Raw genomic sequence first — 26,234 nt, 5'->3', positions numbered from 1 at the left:
ACAACACTGTTCAATGTGTCTGTAAACAATAGGAAAATGTGTTTTGTTATCCATTAAAACATGCAACAACAACAAAAAATCTTACAATTTTTTTTTTTTACATTTAGCAATTAGGTCAGACGTGGTGTATTAAAACCTTTTAATCTAACAAAGCAGGAAACATGTAATTAGTCCAGAAGCATGTACAGTGCTCCTAATAGCAATGTGTTATTTTAGCTGTTACAAATTTGCTTAGAAGTCACCTGACCAACACACACACTGACCACTCAACCTAACCCAATAGCTGAGCACACCCAGGTCATGTGGCTGTTTCTGAAAAATTCAATTTAGAGAACAAAGCTTTCCACATGAGACTCATGTTTACTGCAACCACACGACACATAGAGAAAAAAGCCTGTCGCCAGCTACAAATCAAAGCCTTTTCAGTTCCACAATAACCACAATATTGTTTTCTGTCCAGTAGCAGTGGGTCTAAATGCTCAATGTAGACCGAGCTGCAGGACAGCCAAGGCCTCTTTAAACTGCAAAGAGGATTATCAAGGTGCTTAAGGCACTTCAGATCTCTGGTATCTGTAGATGAGCCTTTTCAGAGGAGTCTGTGGAGACAGAGTAAGCCGAGGACGTATCTGTTTGTGAACAGTTTACCAGTGTCTTGCTTGCTACTCTTAAAAGTGTTCATAACTACTGCACTTTATGATGAACTATAAGCTTGGCACCATTTCAGGCACATGCACAAATATACACATACATAGGGGAAGCAGCGATGGTGTATCAGAAGTGAATGTATTTAAGTGCGCCATTTCTACTGTAGGTTCCATCCACTACAATAATTCTCTGCTCAGAGAGAGAAAAAGACAAAGAGAGACAGAGATAGTAATGTGCTCCTGACATAAAAACAAACAACTGAGCCAGAGAGAGAGAGAGAGAGAGAGAGAGAGATAAGCACTCAGTGGGATAAAAACCCCATACAGTTGTACTGTCTCAGTGCCCTGTGCTTCTGCTCCCTGCCAGAGGGACCCAGAGCTGGGACTCCTCCACAGCGACTCCATGTGAACAGGTGCGCAGTGCAGAGATCCTCAGAGAGAAGAGCTTCCCGTGAGAACCTGGAGCGTTGGTCTGTTCTGTGCCATCTCCTCTGTCTGCACACAGGGGAAGTGGGTCATGGATAAATGCTGAACTGCTTTGGCTTGAAGTGACTCCCACTGCTTTGGTGCAGGTTGTCACCGGATAAGGCAGCGGATACTTTTTTCCATTTTTTTCTATTTTCCCTGCCCAAGCTGGAATTTCGAATCCTCTTCAGTGCAGATTTGAATAAGAGTCAGATCAGTTTTATTTGCATTTGCACTGAGCTGAGACAGACAGGCACAGGTGCAGAGAGGCTGCGTGATTCACAGAAGCTTGAAGTCTCCGAGCATGACTGAAGTGGAGAAGGCTGTGGTGGTTCCTGGAGGAGACCTCGGTCAGGCGGATCACACTGTTGGGCTGGCGGACAACACGAGGCTATCTATTGCACATGCACTGGACCAGGGCTTATGCGGAGTCCGTCATGGAAGCTGGCATTGGCACAAGACTGCTGCCCAGCGCTACACAGACACTCGCATACAGGCAGGCCTTCCACCAAACAGGTACAGGTTGAGGGGTTGGGGAGCTACAAGACAAAAACAATATATCTATATCTAAAAGGTGTCAGGTTTTTCTAGATATATTTAGCAGCTCCTTCCACTTTGCCCTGGACATGGTTTCACATACAATGTGTGAAAATGATCCTCAAGGTTGAATACTTGTTTTTCAGTGTATTTTGAGAGTAAGTGACCTTCGAGTGAATTCTCTTGCTGTTAACTTCCCATGAGTTGTTGAGATGAAGTGATCACTAGTGATTCAAAACACTCCTCTTGGTGGCCAATGCATTTGTAGATTATGATCACAGTACAGAGAAGTATCCATGGAAAATTTTAAGTCATCACGGTAATATGCACAATTTCTCTAGTGCAGTAGTTATGAACACTTTTAAGAGTAGCAAGCAAGACACTGGTAAACCGTTCACAAACAGATACGTCCTCGGCTTACTCTGTCTCCACAGACTCCTCTGAAAAGGCTCATCTACAGATACCAGAGATCTGAAGTGCCTTAAGCACCTTGTACAGGTTTTTTTAAATGTAAAATTAACATTTTTGTTTTGTTCCACAAACGAATGAAAATGTTCTCCAAAATTCCAAGTAAAAATGTTGTAATTTAGAGCATTAATTTGCAAAAAAACAAATACGAACTTTCACTCTACCACCTAAATAAGATTTGATCTAATCAGAGCCTCATTATTAGAATAAGGTGTGTCTGTGTTGGAAATCAACAGACACTTGAATGGAATGGTTGTTATACATATAGAGATGAGATTTCGCCATGGTCTCTTCATTGTTCCAGAGCCATCAGGGAGTGGTTCAAAATGCTGGGACCACAGAACTGCCCTTTAAGAAGCCACTGAGCTATTCTTGGGATGAGCGCACTGTGCCACCCCATGGGTACACACCAGCAGAATGCAAAGTCTGGCTATGTCCAAATGGCACTGGAACAATGCTCGAGATGGCACTATGTGCAAGAGGAATCTCTAACCCATAAATCTACTGACCTACATGTAGAGAGACAAACAAAACAAGTGCATTCCATGTCACCTTCCAGGGATGATTGTGCACTCTGGGAAATGTGGGCGGAGTCAGCACTTTTGGAGCTGCTCTGAGCTGTACAGCTGTGGAATCAACATCAATCTGAACTGCTGCACCTGCACAAGGCCTAATGTGAAAGCGTTTCTAAAGCACAGAACTGATGTGACCCAGTTGTGCCACATTTATGTTTATGTTTATATGAACACAAAACGAGTTTAAGGAAATGCTTGGCTTAGGTTGACTGCAACAAAGGATCTTCTGAAGTGCTTTTTTTGTTGAGTAGCATATTCTGATGCTATGTCATTCTTAATCACAGGTCCCAGATGTTTATAAGCATGTTCATTTTAACTGTCATGATCAGTAATAATAGAGAAGAGGATTAAGCAATTAATGTTAAACCCTTTGCAACGATTACAGCCTCAACTCTTCTGGGAAGGCATTCCACAAGTTTTAGGAGTGTGTTTGAAGAAAAGTTTGACAACTCTTCCAGAACTGCACTTGTGAGTTTAGACATTGATGTTGGACGAGAAGCCCTGTCTCATGCTCGCCACTCTAATTCATCCCAAAGGTGTTCTGTCAGGTTGAGGTCAGGACTCTTTGCAGGCCAGTCAAGTTCTTCCACACCAAACTCACTCATCCATGTTTTTATGGGCCTTGCTTTGTGTACTAGTGCACTGTCATGTTGGAACAGGAAAGAGTCATCTCCAAACAGTTCCCACACATTTTGGAGCATGAAATTGTCCAAAATCTTTTGGTATGCTAAAGCATTAAGAGTTCCTTTCTCTGGAACTAACTCCTGAAAAACAACCACACACCATAATTACCCCTCTACCAAACTAAAAACAGTCTCACGCCATAATCACCCCCTCCCCCAAACTAAAAACAACCCTACAACATAATCACCCCCTTCACCAAACTATAAACAACCACACACCATAATCCCCACTTTGCATTTCTTGGTGATGTAAGACTTTATGCTGCTGCTAAGACATGGAAACCCACAACTTGAAGCTCTCTATACACTACACACGCTGATCTGAAGGCTACATGATTTGGAGGTCAGTTGCAAATGACTGTGCAAGTTGGAGACCTCTGTACACTAAATGTCATTTTATTTGGCCTACCACTTCAGGGCTGAGTTGCTATCATTCACAATCACTTTCACTTTGTTATAATACCACGGTACCTCGCTGGAATTCACTGAGCTCCTGAGAGCGACCCATCTTTCACAAATGTCTTCACGAGGTTTTCACCCGTGGCCACGGAAGTGATTGGGACACCTGAATCCAGTGAATTGTCGAGCGAATACTTTTGGGAATATATATTGTATGAGACCACTAAAAACTGAGTTGGTTAATTTTCCCGTTGGGAAAACAAAGCCGCCCGTGTCCGCTTTGCGTTTTATCCAAGCACAGACCCTCGGGGCTTGCCGTACCCAGCTACAATTCTCAGATTTAAAAGAACTTGAGGGAAAATGGCTGCACGTTTGTTTCTGGCACTTTCTGATATCTGGAGAGAGGACCTTAAACGTCACTTCTCTACAACGCACAAAAATATAAAAGTGCGTTGAATAAATGTATGCAATCCTTCGGCGTTGTAGTGCCGCGTGGAAGTAAATAATGTTTGTCCCGTTTAAAGCTTTTTTGAGTTTTTAGTCTTGGTGTTTCACGTCAATTCAGTTATTGTTCTTTCGTCTCCCCCTCTTCATGAAAATATAGCAGAGACAAACTGCAGATATTTTGAACTGTGCCAATGTTGGACCCACTACCCACATTCCAGTGTCACATAATCCACATCCACGTCCTCTTCTGTATTTTTATCTAACAGTGTCAATGGACGGTACTAGTGGCGTGTACTCTTGCACAATTTCCCTAATAGATATCGGTAATTAGTTTAAACTGATATTTAACTCTACAGCATGACGCCGTCTAATGTATAGACCGTATACAGAATATGGTAGAGTGTGATATAAACGAGAACATGTTCAAATACACGTTTACAATGGACAAGGCAAAAAAGTGGTGGTAGACATTTCATCATCTGAAGGGTTAAGGTGCCACCACGTGGATGCTGCACTCCTACAGGGAGGAGGCGCTCTGTCTACAGCCCAGCACAGGGGACCCTAAAATACAGACCACACGGTCCACTCTGGATCACTAAAAGCGAATGATTTCCAGCTCCGTGGACGGTGTGGTGTGAGCCTAGTCCAGCTGATAGTTGGGTGGTCCTCATCTTTCCTGTATCTCGCCTGGGTTCTCCAGACAGCTTCGGTCCAGAACAACGTGTAAGGATACTGTGCTCGCCCTGGGAGGTTTGAAGTTATGCTTTGCTGTCACACTCGTGTGGTTAAACATTGATTATTATTTTTTGTATCAAATGGAAATAGAAAATGGAGAACGATAACCTGAAGTTTGCTAAGTGAACAGCGCATATTTGTTCTGCACATTTTCTCTGTGTGTGTCTAGAGTGAAGCACATTTTTTGCATGTGTGGCCTCATTAGCTAGCTAGCAAATTATATTAACTTGCAGATAAAATGAAACGAAAGCAGAAGACAGTAGCGGATGCATGACTTCAGGAACTAACATTTGAGCAGGACGTTTTGATGTCATTTGTGGGCTCGTTCGTCCTTTCAAGCGTGTGTGTGTGAGCTGCTTTGTTTTCCTCCCCAGAATTAGGAAGCTAGTCGGCTAGCACGTTTAGCAGCCCTGCCGTGCTCAGATCATTCCTTATGTTCACATTTACATTGATTGTTTTTATGGGGTGTTTTGCTTTTCATATTTTGGTAGGCTGTGTGACACGAGGTCATATCAGGTAGTGACTTCAAGGGTTGAATATTTGTCGTCATTTCCCCCAAAGCTAAGGTCTAGCCACGTTTACGTGACGGGGCCAGTCCTTTCAGGAATAATAAAATAATTATAATAAAATAATTAGTTTCGTTTATAATGGATGCCACCGACGTCAAACGCGAACAGTCTTTGAGAGATCCTGCCGTTGGCAAGACTGCTCTGGTTATATGAAGGGAACTAGGATAATGTGTGTAGAAATGGATTAATAGTGGCATAAACTTTTATGCTGCTACGAGGCCAAAGTGCGGTCACGTATAAAATGTTTTTGCATAAATAAAGATGCATAAAATCTTTCCTGGCTACCAGAGCACTTTTCCCAAAGGTCATCAACATACGTGGCAGACAAAGTAATCCTATATGAGTGATACTGGTGTCAAAAATCCAAACAGGACTCTGTGTTGGAATCTGGAGGTAGAATAAAACTGATAAAACTTGTGTATTTAAACAATGTTTTTATTTTATTTTACATTAGCATGGCAGATTACCTGATCAGCGGAGGGACAGGTTATGTTCCAGAAGACGGGATGTCGGCCCAGCAGCTGTTTTCGGTTGGCGATGGGCTCACCTACAAGTAAGTGTGGTTTGCATTTAAAGGATCAGCATTTTTGGTTTTTGGTAATGGGGTACATTACGTTTACAGCACATCAGTCCAGCAGTCTGTCCAAGACGGACTCACAGCGGAAGAGCTGTGCTCTAAAGGGGACGGTATGACTTACAAGTGAGTAAAATGGAGCTTCATTTGATTGAGTTGCCTTCCCAAATGGGATCTGAGGAATCAAATACTTCTTCCCTGAAGAATGGCGAGCCCCTCAAGTCAGCTGGAAATTTAACCAAGCTATTGTGTTCTTGGTTAATTCCCCTAAACATAAACTAAAAGATAGAAGTGCACAAGACTCATTTGACAGTCTCTCTTCCACATGCCATGGTCAAAGCTGTGTGCAAATGGGTGAAGCCTCTTTGCTTTTCCAAGATCAGTAGCTGACTAGACAAGTATTTGCCATTTTCCAGTCATTAATCATTTTGATGAAATTGTGTATATGTATACACTGTTCTACCAGCTATGCCAAATATATCTTTTTCTCATAGCTTTGCAAAGAGTTCTGAAACGTTGTTGTTCTGAACAGAGCCGGCCCTGACCAATGTGGTGCCCTAGGCGAGATTTTGGTTGGTGCCCCCTGTATCATCAATCATCGGGTTGATTGTGTCACTATTAATGAAACAAATAAAAAGCAAATGACTTAAATATTACCATATAACAAGCAATAAATATAAAGGTGTTGCACAAAAAATATTTTAAAACTATTTTACATAACGTAGTGCAGAGAACAACTTTTAAATATTAATAATAAATTTAAAAAATAAATTAAAAACAACAACTACCACCAGTGCAAATCAGGGCAATTTGCCTACTGCAACATTATTATTTCAAAAGTGCATCCGCAATGAACAGAGGAGTAGTATATATTTATTTTAAGCTAAGCTAATCATAGCACCTACTAGGATTGGGCAGTATGATGACAGTGGCGGTTTTCACTAAGATCATACAGAGGGGAAAAAGCCACAATGACGATTGAGTGTTAGTTGTGAGTCAAGCGAGTTGGTTTCAAAGAAAAACACAACAGCTACAGATTGGCAACCTTTTGGATTTGTTTCAAATAAAAATGAGAGACCATTGGAGCACGCCCCCACGATTCTAATTCGATAATATGATTGGTTGATAAAACTGCCAATCTATAATAAAAGCTCTCCAAGTAAAAGGGCCTTTCTCTCTTTTACCTAGAAACAACGGTGTGCAATATTCTGATTGGTTGATTTTTTATTTCACCGCTGAGGTTTTTTTCAAGCACAAGTACGAAAAGTGGATTTGAAAGCCGATTTATAGGAAAAATACAAATTATTGGTGAAGCGTTATTAACATATATTACATATAATAGATAAAGCATCCTTTTAAAGATCAATTAACCTTCAGAGAAGGCGTTGAAGTCCCTGACGCTTCGCCAATGGTTTAGTGTTAATTCACCACATATTACCATTATATTACCTGTTTTTTGCCGCCTTTCCTCCTCCACGTTTTTCATTTTTCTACCCTGGGCACCAGAGGACTTCTGCCTTTTTGACGTCTTTACAGGGAGATGTCACTCACTCTGTGGTGTACAGAGAAACAGTAACGAGGTGCGCAGAGCCCGCGGGGGAGGGCGGGTTGGCGCGCGGGTGATAGGTGTCGTGTGTTGTTATTATAAGAATTATTAATTTGACTAATATTATTAAACAATGAAATTATGATTATGTGGACTTTGCTTGTTTTCACATTTATTAATTGTTCATTTGTTAAAAAAAAAAAAAAAAAAAAAACCGCATGCACGCGAGCGCCCCCAGCCGGCGCCCCTAGCATTTGCCTATGTCGCCTAATGGAAGGGCCGGCCCTGGTTCTGAATGTATTTACTGATGATCACCGGTTGTTTCAACACTTTGAAGTCTTTGCTTCCTTTAACAATGTGGCTTTGTCGTTATTGTTACAAAGAGTTCATTAATACATTATCAACTGCCAGTTGTGCATTAGCGTTTAACTGAATTCATCTTTTTTCTGTATCTCGCCACCTACAGAACCTTTCACATAATTTATAATTAGTTTACTATAAAGATTTTCCCCCCTCTAATATCTAAAACGTGCTAGTATACTATTACTAAAAGTAAATCTTAATAGATATTGTGTATGATAGGCCCAATAATGGCAAGCCTAAACTTGGTAAACCTTGAAATTGTTGAATTGAACTGGGCTGTGCACCAGATTGACTTATAATGCACATGATCTTAGTTTGTTTTGGTAATGGCCTTAACCAGGAGAACAAGTCTGATTCAACTGGTGTAGTATGAAGGCTGCATTAGGGTTAAGTCAGTGTGTAATAACTTTATTATAGATAATCTGTGTAGGTGGCGGAGGTCATCAGGGATAATCTGTGATGGTGGTGGTTGTCATCATTATAGATAATCTGTGATGGTGGTGGTTGTCATCATTATAGATAATCTGCGTTGGTGACGGTGATCATCATCATAGATCATCTGTGGTGGTGGCGGTGGTCAGGCAGAAATACTGCAGTGCAGACACGGAGCATCGACACTGAGAAGCCAGTGAGAGGGGCCACGTGACGGTGATGGCAGTGTGTGTGTGTGCCGGTGGCTGTGTAAGTCTTTGGGGTTAATGGAGAGCAGAATGCACAAGCTGATGCATTTGGCTTGGTTCTTAATGGAGTGCGTGCACAGACGCAGGGTGGGCCCCATGACTCTCCTTAAGGTCGGGCATGTGAGAGTTATGAAGAAGGAAAGGGGGTTACTGTTCCTCAACCTTTCATCTGAGTTCTTCAGTTTTAGACCTAAACACGTGTGTACACTCATGCTCTCACACTTGCATGTGTACGTGCACTTTTTGTTTAGTTTTTAGCACATTTTTGTTTCAGTATTTTAGATCAATTTAGATCAATCACTGACTATAATGATACTCTGTGTTACCTAAAAGGCTTTGTCAGTTCTTGCACATCCTCCCTGGTCAATGTAAAGATTTTCTGTCTCTGCTTAAGCTGTAAAGTTGAGGGGCACTGAGCATCATCAGTACAAAACCCGCTCTTCTTTCACTGATTCTAGATTATCTTCTAGATTATTGTGAATTTTACAATGAAGGCATTAGCAGACTATACACAACAGAGTCTAAGCAGGTCATTAGTGTTGTTTACCTTTATTTATCTTATTTGATGACAAACAGAAAACAAAATATTAAAGAAAACAAGAACAAATGTGCAGTTGATATCCCTTGAGTGAGGGGGAGGAAACATGCAGTGAGGGGGTGGAAACATGAGGCTTTTAAGGATTAAGGCAACGTTTTATGGCACTTGTATTGATCATGTGGCCTTATATACTGCATGCTCAAGGTGGACATTGGTTGACCTCTCATTTGTGAAGCTGTGTGAATATTGTTTCAGCATTCTGATGTTTGGACCATTTTTCAGCTACAGCACTCTAGGAGTTGTTGTGGTGTGTGTGTGTGTGTGTGTGTGTGTGTGTGTGTGTGTGTGTGTGTGTGGTGGGGGAGGGCAGAGTATGTGCAGTCACATGGCAGTGTTGGCAGCCTGTTGTACTAAAACATCTCATTGTCTCGTGTGTGTAGTGATTGGGAGTGTCAAGTTTATTTTTATTTGCCAAGTACAGGGTGTGTTACTATTGGCGCATTTCCACACGGGCCTGCTTGGCGCAGTATGGTTCGATTCGCAACGGTTTGTGAGTGTTTCCATTAGTACCAGGTACAAGTTTGCAGATACCTTCAGGTACTTTTTTCGTACCTACTCGCTCGAGGTTCTAACCGTTCCAAAGCGGAAAACTTCTGTGACGTGGAGGAACAGCATGACACTGATTGGCCAGGGAGTGTCGTCACAGGTTGCGTCACAGGACAGCATGACACTGATTGGCCAGGGAGTGTCGTCACAGGATGCATCACAGGAGAGCGACTCCTCCGCTATCGCCATCTCGTCCATTGTTGTACGGTGTTGTGGTCGCATACAAATGATGTCACGACACTACAACCCGTGCGCCAACAGCGACTCCACCCACATTGTGGTGGTCCATCATTGTAATGGAAATACAACGCGACCGTACCGATCCGTTGCGAATCGATCCGTATCGAACCGTACCGCGCCAAGCAGGCCCGTGTGGAAATGCGCCATAAGGAATTCTTCTTTCTGTGTCCCACCTAGTACATAACAGGCTATTTACCCAATGAATAGCCTACATATAATGCATCTTTGCTGTAATTTATGACTGTAATAGTATCACTTGTGTCATAATTGAATTATTCTTTTCAGTAATAAAGGTTTGACCTTTTTTTCTGCTCAGTTATTCAGTGCTTCAGTGCTATAAGACAGTGAAAATCATTTAGGTGTTCATCCCTTTCACTTGTTCCTGGTTTGATTCTAATGATACTATTTCAAGTCCTGATGACCTTCTGTCCCGTGGCCGCCTTTAGCTGCAGTGTGAGACACTGAATGGGGCTTTGAGCTTGCTCAGGCTCTTTGTGCAGGGACATGTAACACATCTGACTTCTGTGCTCCTGGCCTTAACCAGGGAAACGGATTTGACTGTCAGGTATTTTTCATCAGGTGTTTTATTTTGGTTTTTCCTTGGTCCTATAATAATTCTTTATGGCCCTCTGAGAGATGGTACCTCTTACAAAGCATTCAAGATGTGAGGCTTGTGCTCAACCTCAGGAGACCTAATAGACTGGATATTATATTTATAATGTCTTGGTCCCTGGCTCAGACCTGGGAAAGGTATTAATTTTTAATAGGCTTGTCCACATGTGATATAGATAAACAAGCATCTCGTACTCTTGCGTTGGCTGTACAGACTCTTAGGTTGCTGGTTATGTTACACCACTCTGTGACACCTGCATTTCTATACAAGGAGAGGACATGTTGGGCCAGTTTTGCCATCCACAGGATATATGGTATGCATCTTATTTTATGATCATTCTGCTTTTCAAAAGGCGTGGCTGAGTTGCTGTTATTTTGGGTACATTATTACTGCTTACACTTGTCTATGAAGTAAATAAACCCAAACAGACTGCTACCCTTAAGTGGTTTGTTGAAGTCAAGAGCTGTGTTTGAAATAGCCTACTACATACTGGATACTGCATACTGCACTCAGTATATACTGGATACTGCATACTGGTCCTCGCTGTAGTATACAGTTTCCAGTATGTGACAAAAGCAAAGCATACTATGGGGTCACATGAAAGTAGCGTTGCATGATGGGATGCAGTACACCATGAAGGTAGCTCTGTTCGCATACTGGAATATTTTGCAGAAGTAGTATGTCATCCGGGGATGTTTCGCATACTGGAAAAATATATATTTTTCTCAAACTGCTTACTGGATACTGATTTGGGGCCCAAGCTGTATGCCAGTAGTATGTAGTAGGCTATTTAGAACACAGCCTAAGTGACATCCAAGCTTTTCTCAAGGTGTGTAGTGTGCCTCGTGTAGAGATGTGCATGACTGCAAGATTGTAACACGTAGCTAATGTTTTTACATCGGTATCTTTTTCACGCTGAGTCTATAAACGAACTTTGTTTTTACATTGGCAGTTACTTCAATGTTGTTCTGCAGTCTAGGTTTACAAAATGGAGTGATATGTTACATGTACAAGAACAAAAACAGGTGATGCTTCTGCTCCAAAAAAGTGATGGTAGTCAGATACAAGCCAAGTCATGAAAATAAGATGAAGCCTGTCTTGGGTTCCTAGTGTATGTGGGCAGTGAGTATTAAAATACTCCAGACCTTTCAGTGTTTGAACACTATCATCTTAAAAAGTCACATGTTGAAGTTGCTTTTTTGTTTGCACAACTTAAAATTGAGAGCAGTGTGAATGGAATGTTCATGATCTTTGATATTTCAGTTAAGTTCAACTTATTTTCATCCTCATTTTGTCACCGCTTTGTTTGGAGCGGAAATAGTTGAAATATGAAGAGATTCATTTCAGTGGCAACTCGTTTTGTTCTTGTGCTTATAGGCTTATTTATTTATGCCTGACTGGTATCTTGTCACCTGATGCTAGCTCCAATACGCTGTCAAAATGTTCTGTTTTTTTTCCTGCAGTTTTTCTTTGTTGTTTTTGTTGGTATGTGTAAGTGAAGGCTAACACACATTCCTTCATGACACGTAGGCAGTTGCTGTATTTTTTTTAAAGATGTTGCTCAGGCACATTCTGGCTTTGGGGCCTCTTCTTAAGCGGATGTGTTTGGTCTTTTTCCCTGTATCTACTGCATTATTTGCTTGTGTATACGTCTGCTCCCTTCGCAGCACTGGCTGTCTTTTTCCCTTCAGGCACAAGGACGTCACCTTGGACAGCTGTCTGCTAACATGTGCGAGGGTTTGGTGCTGTGGTGGCATGTCTGAGGGTCCGTGTTGACCGGCGTTTCCTTGACGTCGGTGACATGCGTTGCTGTTTTGTGAGTGCGTGGTTAGCGTGCGTGGGTAGGGACAGGCCCTTCCCTTTTCCACTGTGGAAACACAGACTTTCAGTTGATCATCAGGTGGCTAACCACCACTCAGGAGGGGGTGGGGGAGGGGTGTGGCCTCGTCACTCTCACCAGACAAACACACGCTTCTGCTCTTTCTGCTTTCTGCCCTTGCTGTCGTCTCGCACTCATCCACCGAGCCGCATTTAGCCAGACGAAGCCAGACGACTCCGTTCTCAGTCCCTTCCTCCTCACCGGTGGCTAGGATTGTTTATATAATCTACTCGCCACTGTCTGCTTCATTTATGCTGCACATTCCTGTGGTTCTCACCAGGCTGTGGAGGGTTGGTCCTTGTGCTTGTGAACCCAAAACCATGTCTGACCTGTGCAGGTTCAGGGGACTCGTTTAGAACACTCGGTGTCTCAAGGCAGAGTGTTACTGCAATCGTCGGGGAATAACCTACACTACAACAGATGCTAAGAAAATTGTTTGTACTCATGTGTCTGTTAAACTATGCCAACCAGTATGTCTAACGTGATCACATTTTGGGATGGCTGTGATCTCCCAGTCCTATTAGATAATGCATCTTTCAAGCAATGGTTGCCAGGAATCTGAAGGTCATTAAGACCTTGGTCAACAAGTATTGGCTGAGTTCACATGTTTAGTCTGTCTAAAGCTGGGCCCAAGTCTAAGCTGGGCCTGAGTCAGTGCATAGGTCCAAGAAATTGGCTTTTGGAAAACGTACCTGGCTCATTAGCCTGTAATCATTGTCAGCAAGAAAATTTTTATTGCTAAACATGCTCCTATGCTTTGATTAGTTCGGGGGTCAGCAACCTGCGGCTCTTTGGTGCTGGCCTAGCGGCTCCCTGGAGCTTTTTCAAAAATGTTTGAAAATTTAAAAAGATGGGGGAGAGAAATATATTTTTTGTTTTAATATAGTTTTTGTAGGAGACAAACATGACACAACATTCTTAATGTTTTCCAATGCTGTAAGAATGTGTAAAATAAATTAAATAAAATTTCAACATTTATGTCAACGAAGATTTGCGTCATAGCCTGCGACAAACGTTTCTATTAGCAGGGCGAGATGAGGCAGGTGGCTGTTGTAAACAAACCGGTGCGTGACTTCGCTCGCCGCGCTTCAGCGCAATGAACCAAGTTATGTTTGCTGGGCTTATACACCTTTATAAGGTTGAATTAAAGCACTTGTATGTCACTTTCAAGGTCCATTTCAATAATTCCCAGCACAGTAAACTTAATTAAGTTAAATATTTATTAGTGGTGGGCCGTTATCGGCGTTAACGGCGGTCGTTAATTTGATACTCTTATCGGGCGATATAAAAAATTATCACCGTTAATCTATTCTTAAAGTTGGGTTAGGGTCGGGGTCAAAATAGGTAAGCAAACTATGATGACTTTCAACTTGATAGTTTAGCTCGGTGTGTCCCTAACCAAATTGCACAGTAGGGGCGAGAACGAGTTTTCAAACCTTTGAATTACAAATCGCACATGCGCTTACATGGATGCAGCCACGAAGTCGCCAGGTTTGCTTAATGGAAAATTCATTTTTAGGAAGCTTCCTAATGGAGACATTGACAAGACTAAAGTTGTTTGCACCTTGTGCAACGCGGAATTAGTTTATTGTAGGAGTTCTACCAGTCTGAAGTACCATTTAAACGCAAAGCACCCGTTTGCTAATGCTGCTGACGCTGGGTCAAGCACTGATGCAGCCCAGGAGAAGAGTCGCCGCTGCCGAAAACAGGTTAAATGTACTAAATGTTGGCTTACATTTCAAATCTCATGTTTAGCTGAATAAACATGTTGTCAACCCCTTTTAATGTACAGTATGTAGGCTTACAAATTCATGTTTAACTGAATAAACCGTTGAGCATGAGTAGCCTACATTTATTGAGCATGTTTTTTTTTTTTTCAAGTATCAAAGTAGAACACCTTCCTCAAGCAGTCATTGATGCATTTTGGAAACAGGAGATGAGCCCCTGGTCTAATGTACCCTCTGTTTTAAGAAACCCTCAAAGACTTTTAGTCATTACTTGGGTAGCACGCATATGAGCCATTTTAATCTAGATTAATCTAGATTAATTTCAAGACTTCAGTGAGATTACTCTAGATTAAAAAAATTAATCTATGCCCACCCCTAATATTTATACATATACTCGTAATGATTTGAAATAATGCGCTTTTTCGTCACATTATTTATTGGTTGTTTATTTTCAAAACGCCCAATTTTAACGTCTTCATGTTCTCTCATGTTTCGTCCTGGAATTACAAGAGGCTCGTATTTGTTAACGTAATACAAGATAACTGTTCAGTCAGACAGCTATTTGTTGTGAAACGAAGTAGTTACAATTTCAAGCATTTTAAAATACTTTAGCCTAAATTCCAGCACTTTTCAAAGCTGGAACACAATGCAACGTTAAAATTCGTCAGGTAAATATTCCTACCCCTGTTTTTGAGGGTTGTTTGTTTATACTACCACATATCGTTTCAAACAACACTGCAAAGAATGCGACGCGCCAAGTATAAACGCCTCCGCTGTTCGCGGAGGTTCGCGCAAGGTGTGCGGAGTCGTGCGCTACGGTCACTCGCGAAAGTATCTTAATCTTAAAACTGTTGCCTTCCATGTATGAAGACACTAAAGAAATAGTTTTTAAATAAATTTTGTAGGATAGAGTTTAGTTTGTTAAGACTCTTTGTTCTATTATTTTGTAAATTTAGAGAATCGTGACACCCCTACTACAGAATACACTGCAGGGAGAATAAACATTTAATCATGAATGCTCATTATGTATTTGTAGCTAACTTGGTCATTTTGATGGTAGGCTAATATAGATACATACAGCATGTGTTGCCTTCATTATAAGGCTTATATAAGGCTTTTAATTTTTTGCGGCTCCAGACATATTTGTTTTTTGTTTTTTTTGGTCCAATATGGCTCTTTCAACATTTTGGGTTGCCGACCCCTGGATTAGTTGTTGTGGTCTCTAATAATGCCAAAGAAGCAATTGTGCCATAGACCATGCAGCATCCATACTAATTCTTTTTATACATGTGTGAATATGCACAATTATTTTAGACTATTTTTAGCCTGTATTTATCCATAACTACTAACAAAGTGAAGGCTATAAATAGTTACCTGGCGAATAAATATGAATACAAGTGTGACGATGGGGTGCTGGAGCAAGGACGAGACACGAGTCCAGGTCTCTGATCCAAACGACACGGTTTTTATTTTGAATATTGCGCAACGGCGCACAGAAAACATTCACAGGCACACAACGTGCAGACTATAGACAACGACGAGCACAGGACACTGCGCGAGCGCACATTAAATAGACAAACCACATTAGCCCCACGTGATCACGAGACGATTCACAGGTGAGACTTATTAATCACACAACAAAACCCTACCCACGTATATACACTGACGCAGACAAAGCACGTGGACTACGTTGACACACGCCCAAAAGGGAGGGGCCGGGGTCCTCAACGTGACAGACGCCCCCTCCAAGGGCACTACCCGTCCCGGGGTGCCAACAGGACCGAGTGCCCCGAACCCACGACGATGGGCGGATCCGACGCACTCAGTCCTGCGTCTGGGAGGTGACTGCCCTCGGGGAAGCGTCCGCCACGGACCGCCTAGAACACCCTCCCTGGGAAGACGGGGGAAAAGACGGAAGACACATTAAACGGAACGTTCACAAACACACACACAGGCACGTTCACACACAGTGGCACAAGAGGGAAAAACGGGTTTGGTAAACAAAGGGGAAGACTGACAAACACGGGAACACACACACACGACATAGGTGCCAGGCTGCGCGCCAGGAGAAGGGCGAGTAGGGGAGAAAGACCGGGAGCTACTGGCGCGGCAGGCGCTGCGGTGGGCGGTGTTCCTCCTGCCCCCGCTGCATACCCTTCACCGGACGCAGCGCGGCTGGCGGACGTGCCCGGAGAAGCGCGGCGGGCGGACGTGCCCGGAGCAGCGCGGCGGGCGGACGTGCCCGGAGCAGCGCGGCGGGCGGACTCTCCCCCCAGCTGGTCGTAGGGGACGTCCCTCTCGCCTCGCGACCGCTCTTCGGAGTCGGCTGTGGGCTCTTCCACCTCCATATCTTCCGCCTCGCTGCCCCGGCTCCAACTCATGGGCTGCTCCGGACTGCCACCCCGAGAGCAGTCCATGTTCTCTCCTCCGGAGCGACCGGAGGGTGTACTCCACCCTCCCTTTACCGTCCCAACCGAACACTCAGAGGGGGGTGGACTGACCTCCTCCTCGGAATATATGTCGCTGTCCGTGCACTCGGAAACGCCCGAGTGCACGGACAGAGGACGATCGTCCTCCTCATACCCCTCCTCCTCCTCTCCGTAGTCAGTGGGGTGTGCAGAGCGCTCCGACGGCGGGTAGTCCTCGTCGTCGTCCTCCTCCCCCTCCTCTACGACGGAAGAGGGACCTACGGGCGGAGGGAGGTAGTCCTCTTCCTCTGACTCCTCCTCTTCCTCCCCCCCGTAGTCTATTGTGGACGCGTCGTCCAACGAGGGAGCGTAGGCCTCCTCCCCACCGTAGTCTACGGTGGAGGCATCGCACAGGGACGGAGGGTATGACTCCTCCTCTTCGTCCTGCTCCTCCTCCTCGGAGTCCCCCTCCCCAAACTCCGCCTCCGGGGTCGAGTCAGCGACGCAGATCTCCCCGGGATCTCTCTCCTTCGGCGCGAGGGCGCGGGATGGAGGGGAGTGTCGCTCCCTCCAAATCCTGACCGCTCCCTGGCGGAAGAGCTCCGCCAACTCGGGGTCTCTGTCCTCAACCTTCTGGGCTGAGGTCAGCTGGAGGGCGCATACCGGGTCTGACAGTAGCTGATCGCGAGTCGGCGGGGTTATGCGGCGCGGGGGAGAGGAGGAAGAGCGGTGATGCCTCTTGCTGGAGCGTAACGCCTTCTTAGGCCGGGTAGCGTACCCTGGCATCTTCGGGTGTCTCAGGTCGGCTCGTCGTTCTGTGACGATGGGGTGCTGGAGCAAGGACGAGACATGAGTCCAGGTCTCCGATCCAAACGACGAGATTTGGGTGTTTTTAAAAGATTTGGGTGTTTTTATATGCGATTTAAAAGTGTAATTGTAATAATTGATTTCTTTTTTCGTATTATTCCTTGAGCATGTTATTGTATTTTTGAAAGCTGAAAGACATAGAAACTGTTTAGCCAGTGCTTGAGCTTAAACATTAATAATAAAAAATTATATTTGCTCATTTATTGCAAGTCATATAATTGTAGTTTTGCACACCATTATTGCATTTCACGTGTTTTCTTTATATCATGTAGGCCTAGTAAATATATACACCCAGTATCCCGCCAAATATTTGACTTTGCATGCACGCAGTGCAGACCTGTTCCGTATGACCCAGGTCATGTGCACACATGCACTCATCGCTGCTCTGGCCCTCTTGTGCCTTTCTCAAGAGCCACACTTGATTCAGGGCCCAGTCCTCAGAGGGTCGAAGGTCAGCTCAATCACGCAGTATGAGCCAGGCCTACTGCTCCTCCCAGGCCTTCCTACACCGGGAAATGTGTCTCTTTGGACTTCAGGACGAGGGCAGGGTTTTGCAATCATCATCATACATCATACATTAAGAATGGTGTTGTTCTATAACTTCGATGGGTGACCGATGCCAGTGGGTTCGTTCTGTGGACATGTTCTAAACACTGTGGTGGTGGCTACCTTCTCCACACGAGTGACGCACTTAAAAAAAAACGCACCTAAAACCTCTAACAGACAAACTTTTACCCACTTCTCAATTACTCCAAACATCTAAAGCTGCAATCTGATTTACGAACACTCTTTATGTCAATCTTGAAAGTTCAGAATTGAATTGCCTGTCAGACCCGAGGGGTGTAAAGAGTTTAATAAGTGCATGTGAGGACCTCTGATATTGTGAAAGATTTTTCTAGATTGGTAACTGTGAATGTGACTGGCTGCAATGTAAGTTGATTTTCTCTCCCTGTCTTCCTGTTTTCTAGTGATTTCCTGATTTTGCCTGGCTTCATTGACTTCACCTCTGACGAAGTGGTGAGTCATCCCCCTCTCCTCCTCCAAACTGCTTGTTTTCTTTTTTGATGGTTGTTTTTACTTGAATAACTGTCTGTGTTTTGTCCATGTGTATGTTTATATTTAGTTCCGTGTGCACTTCCTGGTTTTGGAGACTATTTATGTCTGTGCACCTACTGCCTAACCTTCACACTGTCTCATATGCATGCATGATCACACTCTCTCTCTCTCGCTCTCGCTCTCTCTCGCAGACACACAGCAGGGTTTTTATGGTACCGTCCTGATCATGGCACACACATGCCATGTCTTTAATTTGCTCACACAAACACCTGCCACACAGGCCTATTTTAGGACCTCTGATTATATAACTGAAGTAAATGACAATTATGTTGTCTAGGTACAATCCTTGTCTATCTTGAAGGCAGCTTGAGGCCTTGTAATAAAAAAAAAAAGAAACGTAGCCGTTTGAGTTGTGCTGAGCTGGAGGCTGCACAACATTGATGACGTGGCAGCATTTTAATTCTCTGCGCAGGGAAGAATTGCCCACCCATGCTAATTATTATTACCAACTAATTAGTTGCGATTTTGTAGTTCTAAGTGTTGGTCCCTAATTTAGCCAGCTGTAGTAGTTTGTAGTTGAGCACTAGCCTGTCATCTTGCCAGACAGCTGGTGAGTATGGGTACTCTTGGCTAGAGTATGAGAACTGCAGGGTTCTGTTCTGTATTCCAGTTTTTGGGAACCTCTTTGTGGTTGGTCAGCACTTTTTCACATAGGAAAATTGTATTCATCACCTTCTTTGTTTATGAAAAGTTTTAAGGTGTAGTTGAAATGTCTTTTTCTTTCTTTCGTTCATTGCATTTGGTCAGTCTATTTACAGACATGTACGTTTACTTTGAGGGGAAAGTTTAGTTACACACCTTGTTCAAACAGTTTTAAGAATTGCACTTAATTTGACAATTATCTTTACAGAGTTTGTGGTTCTGTATGTCTGTAGTCTCATGTTCAAAAACAAATGCCACAGACCTGGCTTTTATCAGGTTTCACTGACTAATTTGAATTTGTGCAAATATTCTTCCTTTGCTTTGTGCCTGGCAGAACGGTCACTGAACAGCTTTCAGTCTGTATCTAATCTAAACATCTAATCTTGTGCCTACCAGTCACAATTGCAGTCTTTTCGGGTCATTGACATTTATTCCAAGTTTTTTTAGTTACCAAAGACAGGAACAGCATAAATTAAATCATTTTGAATTTGTTTTGTTTCTGCTGATAATAGCATGATGACATTCATCTTCCTCCACTTTCTGGGATCTGTCTATAAATGGTTAGATATAATCAGTTTGATTAAAGTGTATTAATGCATTAAATAGTGTAACTGTATGTTTTAATTGACCACTGTGTTTTTTTTTATGTTCTCATGCACTAGGCAAGCATTGTTTTTTTTTGGACCATCACATAATTTTTAATTTTCTTATATTTACCCAAGTGTTGTCTGTACATCATTTGAGATAAATACATAATTGGAAATCTCTCAAGGAGAGATTGCCAAAGGTATTCGCTCACATTCGCTATGAGAATCTGCATGCCTAAGTGCAGAATAATGCACCTAGGCATGCAGACTGTTTTTACAAACATTTGTGAAAGAATGGGTCGCTCTCAGGAGCTCAGTGAATTCCAGTGTGGAACTGTGATAGGAGGCCACCTGTGCAACAAATCCAGCCAACAAATACAAAAAGTGTTTGGGAACAACAGCAACTCGCCCAGGCCTCGTGAACTGAGGGAGATGTCTGGGTCAGCAGATGCTGAGGCGCATAGTGCGAAGAGGTCGCCAACCTTCTGTAGAGTCAAGCACTGCAGACATCCAAACGTCATGTGGCCTTCAGATTAGCTCAAGAACAGTGTGCAGAGAGCTTCATGGAATGGGCTTCCATGGTCGAGCAGCTGCATCCAAACCATACATCACCAAGTGCAATGCAAAGCGTCAGATGCAGTGGTGTAAAGCACACCACCACTGGCCTCTAGAGCAGTGGAGATGTGTTCTCTGGAGTGACGAATCTCGCTTCTCCATCTGGCAATCTGATGGACTAGTACTAGAATGGTACTTGTCTGACTGCATTGTGCCAAGTGTAAAGTTCTGTTGAGGGGGGATTATGGTGTGGGGTTGTTTTTCAGGAGCTGCGCTTGGCCCCTTAGTTCCAGTGAAAGGAACACTGAATGCTTCAGCATACAAAGACATTTTGGACAATTCCATGCTCCCAACTTTGTGGGAACAGTTTGGAGCTGGCCCCTTCCTCTTCCAACATGTGCAAGGTCCATAAAGACATGGATGGCAGTCTGGTGTGGATGAACTTGACTGGCTTGCTCAGAGTCCTAACCTCAACATGATAGAACACATTTAGGTTGAATTAGAGTGGAGACTGAGAACCAGGCCTTCTCATCCAACATCAGTATGTGACCTCAAAATGTGCTTCTGGAAGAATGTAAAAAAATCCCCATAAACGTAGTCTTAAACTTTGTGGACAGCCTTCCCAGAAGAGTTGAACCTGTTCTAACTGCAAATGGTGCACCAACGTCATATTGAACCCTATGGATTAGGAGTGGGATGTCACTTAAGCTCATATGTGAGTCAAGGAAGGTGAGCGAATACTTTTGGCAATATAGTGTAGGTCGAATAATCTCTACAATGGCTGCATAGTCCACCAAAATATTAGTCCACTTTGTGTTTTGCAACTGTGTATATCTAATAACTAACAATAAGAGCTAGAATAAGGTTTCATAGGGTGCATTATCTGTGAAATCATCATCAGGATGGTGCAGTGGATCTGTCATGGTTCTGTTTTATATCTGCAAGTCAAAAAAGTAAGCAAGATGTGTCCTGAAGGGGGAGCTGCAGCACAATATTATATTTGAGTCTTGACAGGCTTTTGACAGGCTTATCATTGGCCCATCAACAATACGACTGACTAGTGCACACTGTTTTGGCAGCAAAAAATAACATTGAGTCTATAGTGTAATTCACCAAGAAATGTTGACTTATTGATGGAGTGTGAGCAAATGTTATGACACTCGTCATTAACGCAGTTTTCATAATGCAGATTTACAAAAGTGCATGTGACCCTTTATCGCCCTTTTTCATTTACATTTTCACAAGAAGTTGAAGTCTTTTATTGAAGCAATTCGAGGTCACGTCATTAGGCTGTGTAACATATTCTCAACAAAGCTGATGCTGAATAGAACAAACCACACCAGACCTTTTACACCACTTGGCCTTCAAGAGAAGGAAGAGTAGATCACTTGCAGTGGTGGTGAGTAATACACCAAAGTAGATTTTGATTTATCATTGCAAAGCTATGATTTGAACTTCTGAAAAGTTGTGTAACTACACTGTCCGATTACTTTTTTTTTTTCCTTCTCCATGCTCCATGTCTTAAATGCAGCCATTTTAATCTCTTCTGTATTTCATTCTATTAAACGGATAGTTTCCTACACCTGCCCAGATGGTCCAGGTTCTTGTTCTTTCCATGCACCCTATCCCACCCTACTGTTAATGTTCATTTTGGGAAGCCTTTTATGTGACTCAGCACTTTTTAAATAGTGGTTATAAATGAGCCAAAAGTAACTGTTCACCCTTACAGCATTAAGACGGTGCCATTTAGTTCCTACAACGTTAGATATTTATTTTCTGTGCTTGTTTGTAATGTATATTAGCTGTTTCTGACTTTTCTTGCAAGTTCTCGTTTACGGCTTTTATACACACGTGAGTTGAGCGATGGCCGCTGATGTAATCTGACGCTACGTTGGTCGGTTGGGTTCAGCAGCAGCAGGTTTGTCGAGGCCTTCGTGGATGTCTGGGAAGTAAAACGGTTGAAGTGCTGTGCAGTTGCACTGTGACACAAGTGTGGATGAAAACATTTGACCAGGTGGAATATTCCTTTACGTGACTGTAGTTTGAGATTATTCTAATAACTCCTTTTGAACTCCTCATTTTGATTCTGCCTTTTGCTTCGGTGAATTTGAATGCTGCCTGTTCTCACTGTTGGCCATTGAGGTGGAGATTGAATTGCTGTTTTGAGAACTCTGGATGAGCATGTCACAAACAGGTGGTTATGGGAGGAATGTTGAATTTTATTTATTTATATATTTTTAACTTTTATTACTTTTTTGTGCTGTAGGCACTTCTCATGCCTTCTACGCCGCCTCTCTTCATTGGCAGTAGTTTTACTAAACTAAAATTGTGAGTGTAAAATTGACACTGATGTCTGATCACCTGAGGTTAAAGGTGTGGTGAGGAACATTTGCAGAGCATCTCAGTGTTTGAGAACCACCTGCTGCTTTCATGTCAGAGGATGTAGAGGCCATCTTGTTTGAGCTACGTGGCCCAGGAGTCCCGTCCATCCAGCATGGCGGATATCTAGGTTTCAGTTCCTTTGTCCATTCTTTGCATGGTCAGCGTGCTGTCAGTTCCGGTTATTTTTTATTTCATGGATCTGCTTGTGGTGGCATGCACGTCCAGTCCAGAGAACGTGTTGTTAACATTCAGTACTGCCCTCTTGTGGTTGCTTATGCACCCCACAAGAAAATATGTATACAGGAGGTTTTGCACTTGAAATACTGTAATCTGTAATCCCTTTTACATAATACATTTCATCTGCCCTGGACTAAATTTGTGAATATGTACATTATTTATAATTTGTCATATATCATATATTTTGTAACCAGTGTACGTACATTTTCTCTGTCCCTTCCTCTTTGTTGCTGTAATATTGCAAATTTCCCCGTTGTGGGATCAATAAAGGATTATCTTATCTTATGTTAAATCATGAAGACTTGACACACTTGCTTGGTTTGTAGGACCTGACCTCAGCCCTCACCAAAAAAATCACTCTGAAGACCCCACTGATCTCCTCCCCTATGGACACAGTTACAGAGTCCTCAATGGCCATCGCCATGGCAGTAAGTCATGCCTATTCCTACATTACCTGTACTTCAACTTATTGGGTAAAACATCGGTCAGTATACACTAACTACTGTAATTTGTTATCTAGCTTATGGGTGGGATTGGCATCATTCACCATAACTGCACCCCAGAGTTTCAAGCCAATGAAGTTCGCAAAGTGAAGGTAATTAATCACTTTCAATTGACTGATTTACAGTTGGGTGGTGCCATGTAAGTAAGGGAAGTAATGTGTGCAAACACTGTTGATTTTGTGTGAATGTAGTGTTGTCACAAATTGGGCTACATCTGCTCTAAACTAAGTTGTGTGTGTGTGTGTGTGTGTGTGTGTGTGTGTGTGTGTGTGTGTGTGTGTGTGTGTGTGTGTGTGTGTGTGTGTGAGTGCAAGTCCACGTGTGTTGATTGCAGTGTACATTTCTCTGGTTTCCCATCTTTATATTCCTGCCTATCTATGACTTGGCTGCAGTGCATGCTCTGATGTAAATGTGTGTGCAGAGGTTCGAGCAGGGCTTCATCACGGACCCCGTGGTGATGAGCCCGCAGCACACGGTCGGACACGTGTTCGAGGCCAAGGTGCGGCACGGTTTCTCCGGGATCCCCGTCACCGAGACCGGCAAGATGGGCAGCAGGCTGGTGGGCATAGTCACGTCTCGAGACATCGACTTCCTCTCCGAGAAGGACCACGGCAGAACCTTGGAGGAGGTGCGTCTCTGTGTCTGTGCACGAGTCTCGTTGTTGAGTCCCAGAACCTTCTCAAGGGGACCCATGCACGTCTTCATGTATGCCTGCTTTAAAATGTGCCTGCCTGTCCACCTGCTCTGACATGCATGTCCGCTGAGTCTTGGGTATTGGTCAAAGAGCCAAAATGGGTTCATCAGTCAAAGAGCCAAAATGGATGCTGAGCTCTGGGATAATTACTCCACTGTGTAATATTGAGAAGGTAGAGCACTGTATGCTTGTGTTCTGTGTTTCACTTTGTTTATCTGAGAGATGTTTGACAAAAGCCTACTTCTACCCTTCCTATAGGTTATGACTAAAAGAAAAGACTTGGTGGTGACCCCAGAAGGGGTCACGCTCAAAGAGGCCAATGATATTCTGCAGCGCAGTAAGAAGGGTGAGAGACTCCAGATTTTGGGGATTATTTTGAGAAATAGCTCAGGCGTTTACCAAATACTGACAGCCATGAGTACCGTCATAAATGGAGCTGCTGTAGCAGCAGGAAGTCACTTGTGGTACATGTGCAATGCAGGATCAAGGTGTGGTGCAAGTGGATATAAACTCAAATGCCTAATACTCACCATCATAGAGGAAGTGTTAGATCTGAAAACAAAGAACCCCTATTGAATGGGTTGTGAATGTGCAAAGGAAATAAGTGAGCGTGTGTGTGTCTGTGTTTCTTCTAGGTAAACTCCCCATAGTCAATGACAAAGATGAGCTGGTAGCCATCATCGCCCGTACCGACCTGAAGAAGAACAGAGACTACCCTCTGGCCTCCAAAGACTCCCGCAAACAGCTGCTGTGTGGCGCTGCCATCGGCACCCGCGACGACGACAAGTACCGTCTGGACCTGCTCACACAGGCTGGCGTGGACATGGTGGTGCTGGTGAGCTCCAGAACCGCAAAGTCCGACCGATCTGCTCTCGGTTACTAATGGTGACGCTCGGTCCCGGGGCAGCTGCGTGGTAGTGCGATCTCGGGTTCAGCGTTGAAGTTTTCGCAATACCTCATGCTCTCATTTATAGTTCACGCGTTAAATTGTCTGTGCCAAAACGACATGCCGTTTACTGACATATTTGGTGAACTATTTAAAACGGGCGGTTTTCCTTTGCTATACTGGTGCTCTGAGTTATTGGGTGTATCTTCTTTCTCCTGTGGATTCATGCCAGTAAGTTTATGTTATGCTTGGTTTTCCTAGGACTCCTCACAGGGCAACTCGGTGTATCAGATCAACATGATCCACTACATCAAGCAGAAGCACCCTGAGCTGCAGGTGGTGGGAGGCAACGGTGCGTCTCTCTGGTGCTTCTGTACATATAACCCGTCCCGCTAGTGCCATGATTGTTTCATTTGTAACGTTGGGGTGCGTGTGCGCGTCTGTGTGTGTGTGTGTGTGTGTGTGTGTGTGTGTGCACAGTGGTGACAGCGGCACAGGCGAAGAACCTGATCGATGCCGGAGTGGACGCTTTGAGAGTGGGCATGGGGTGCGGCTCCATCTGCATCACTCAGGAAGGTGGGTAGTTACACACCTCACCCGCACGCTGCAGTCACACCCCCCCTCCGAGTGTTACCCTGCACCCCCGGGTGCTACTACTACAGCATGGGGGTAGTGGGGGTACTACTACACTACAGCATGGGGGTAGTGGGGGTACTACTACACTACAGCATGGGGGTAGTGGGGGTACTACTATACACTACAGCATGGGGGTAGTGGGGGTACTACTATACACTACAGCATGGGGGTAGTGGGGGTACTACTACACTACAGCATGGGGGTAGTGGGGGTACTACTATACACTACAGCATGGGGGTAGTGGGGGTACTACTATACACTACAGCATGGGGGTAGTGGGGGTACTACTACACTACAGCATGGGGGTAGTGGGGGTACTACTACACTACAGCATGGGGGTAGTGGGGGTACTACTACACTACAGCATGGGGGTAGTGGGGGTACTACTACACTACAGCATGGGGGTAGTGGGGGTACTACTACACTACAGCAT

General features: G+C 43.7%; 1 protein-coding gene across 6 annotated transcripts in view; it reads left to right on the top strand.

The window, feature by feature from the left end:
• Positions 1 to 1,038: 1,038 nt before the first annotated feature.
• impdh1b (IMP (inosine 5'-monophosphate) dehydrogenase 1b) overlaps positions 1,039 to 26,234 on the top strand; it is a 30,729-nt gene continuing 5,533 nt past the window's right edge. Inside the window, exons 1-11 of one of the 6 annotated variants that reach the window (XM_077006754.1) lie at positions 1,039 to 1,625; positions 5,977 to 6,075; positions 6,145 to 6,222; positions 18,532 to 18,580; positions 23,409 to 23,510; positions 23,603 to 23,677; positions 24,007 to 24,213; positions 24,538 to 24,625; positions 24,915 to 25,114; positions 25,427 to 25,517; positions 25,646 to 25,741. In XM_077006754.1, the coding sequence (XP_076862869.1) occupies positions 1,414 to 1,625; positions 5,977 to 6,075; positions 6,145 to 6,222; positions 18,532 to 18,580; positions 23,409 to 23,510; positions 23,603 to 23,677; positions 24,007 to 24,213; positions 24,538 to 24,625; positions 24,915 to 25,114; positions 25,427 to 25,517; positions 25,646 to 25,741 (1,297 nt within the window). In that variant the 5' untranslated portion in view covers positions 1,039 to 1,413. Of the gene's footprint in view, positions 1,626 to 4,727; positions 4,969 to 5,976; positions 6,076 to 6,144; positions 6,223 to 18,531; positions 18,581 to 23,408; positions 23,511 to 23,602; positions 23,678 to 24,006; positions 24,214 to 24,537; positions 24,626 to 24,914; positions 25,115 to 25,426; positions 25,518 to 25,645; positions 25,742 to 26,234 lie in introns of those variants that run through there. The other 5 variants (XM_077006757.1, XM_077006756.1, XM_077006755.1 and 2 more) reach the window with 5 other exon arrangements.

The sequence above is a fragment of the Brachyhypopomus gauderio genome, chromosome 5, assembly GCF_052324685.1.
Source record: "Brachyhypopomus gauderio isolate BG-103 chromosome 5, BGAUD_0.2, whole genome shotgun sequence".
In the NCBI taxonomy this organism is placed as follows: Eukaryota; Metazoa; Chordata; class Actinopteri; order Gymnotiformes; family Hypopomidae; genus Brachyhypopomus; species Brachyhypopomus gauderio.
This window is presented reverse-complemented; position numbering and strand designations above follow the sequence as displayed.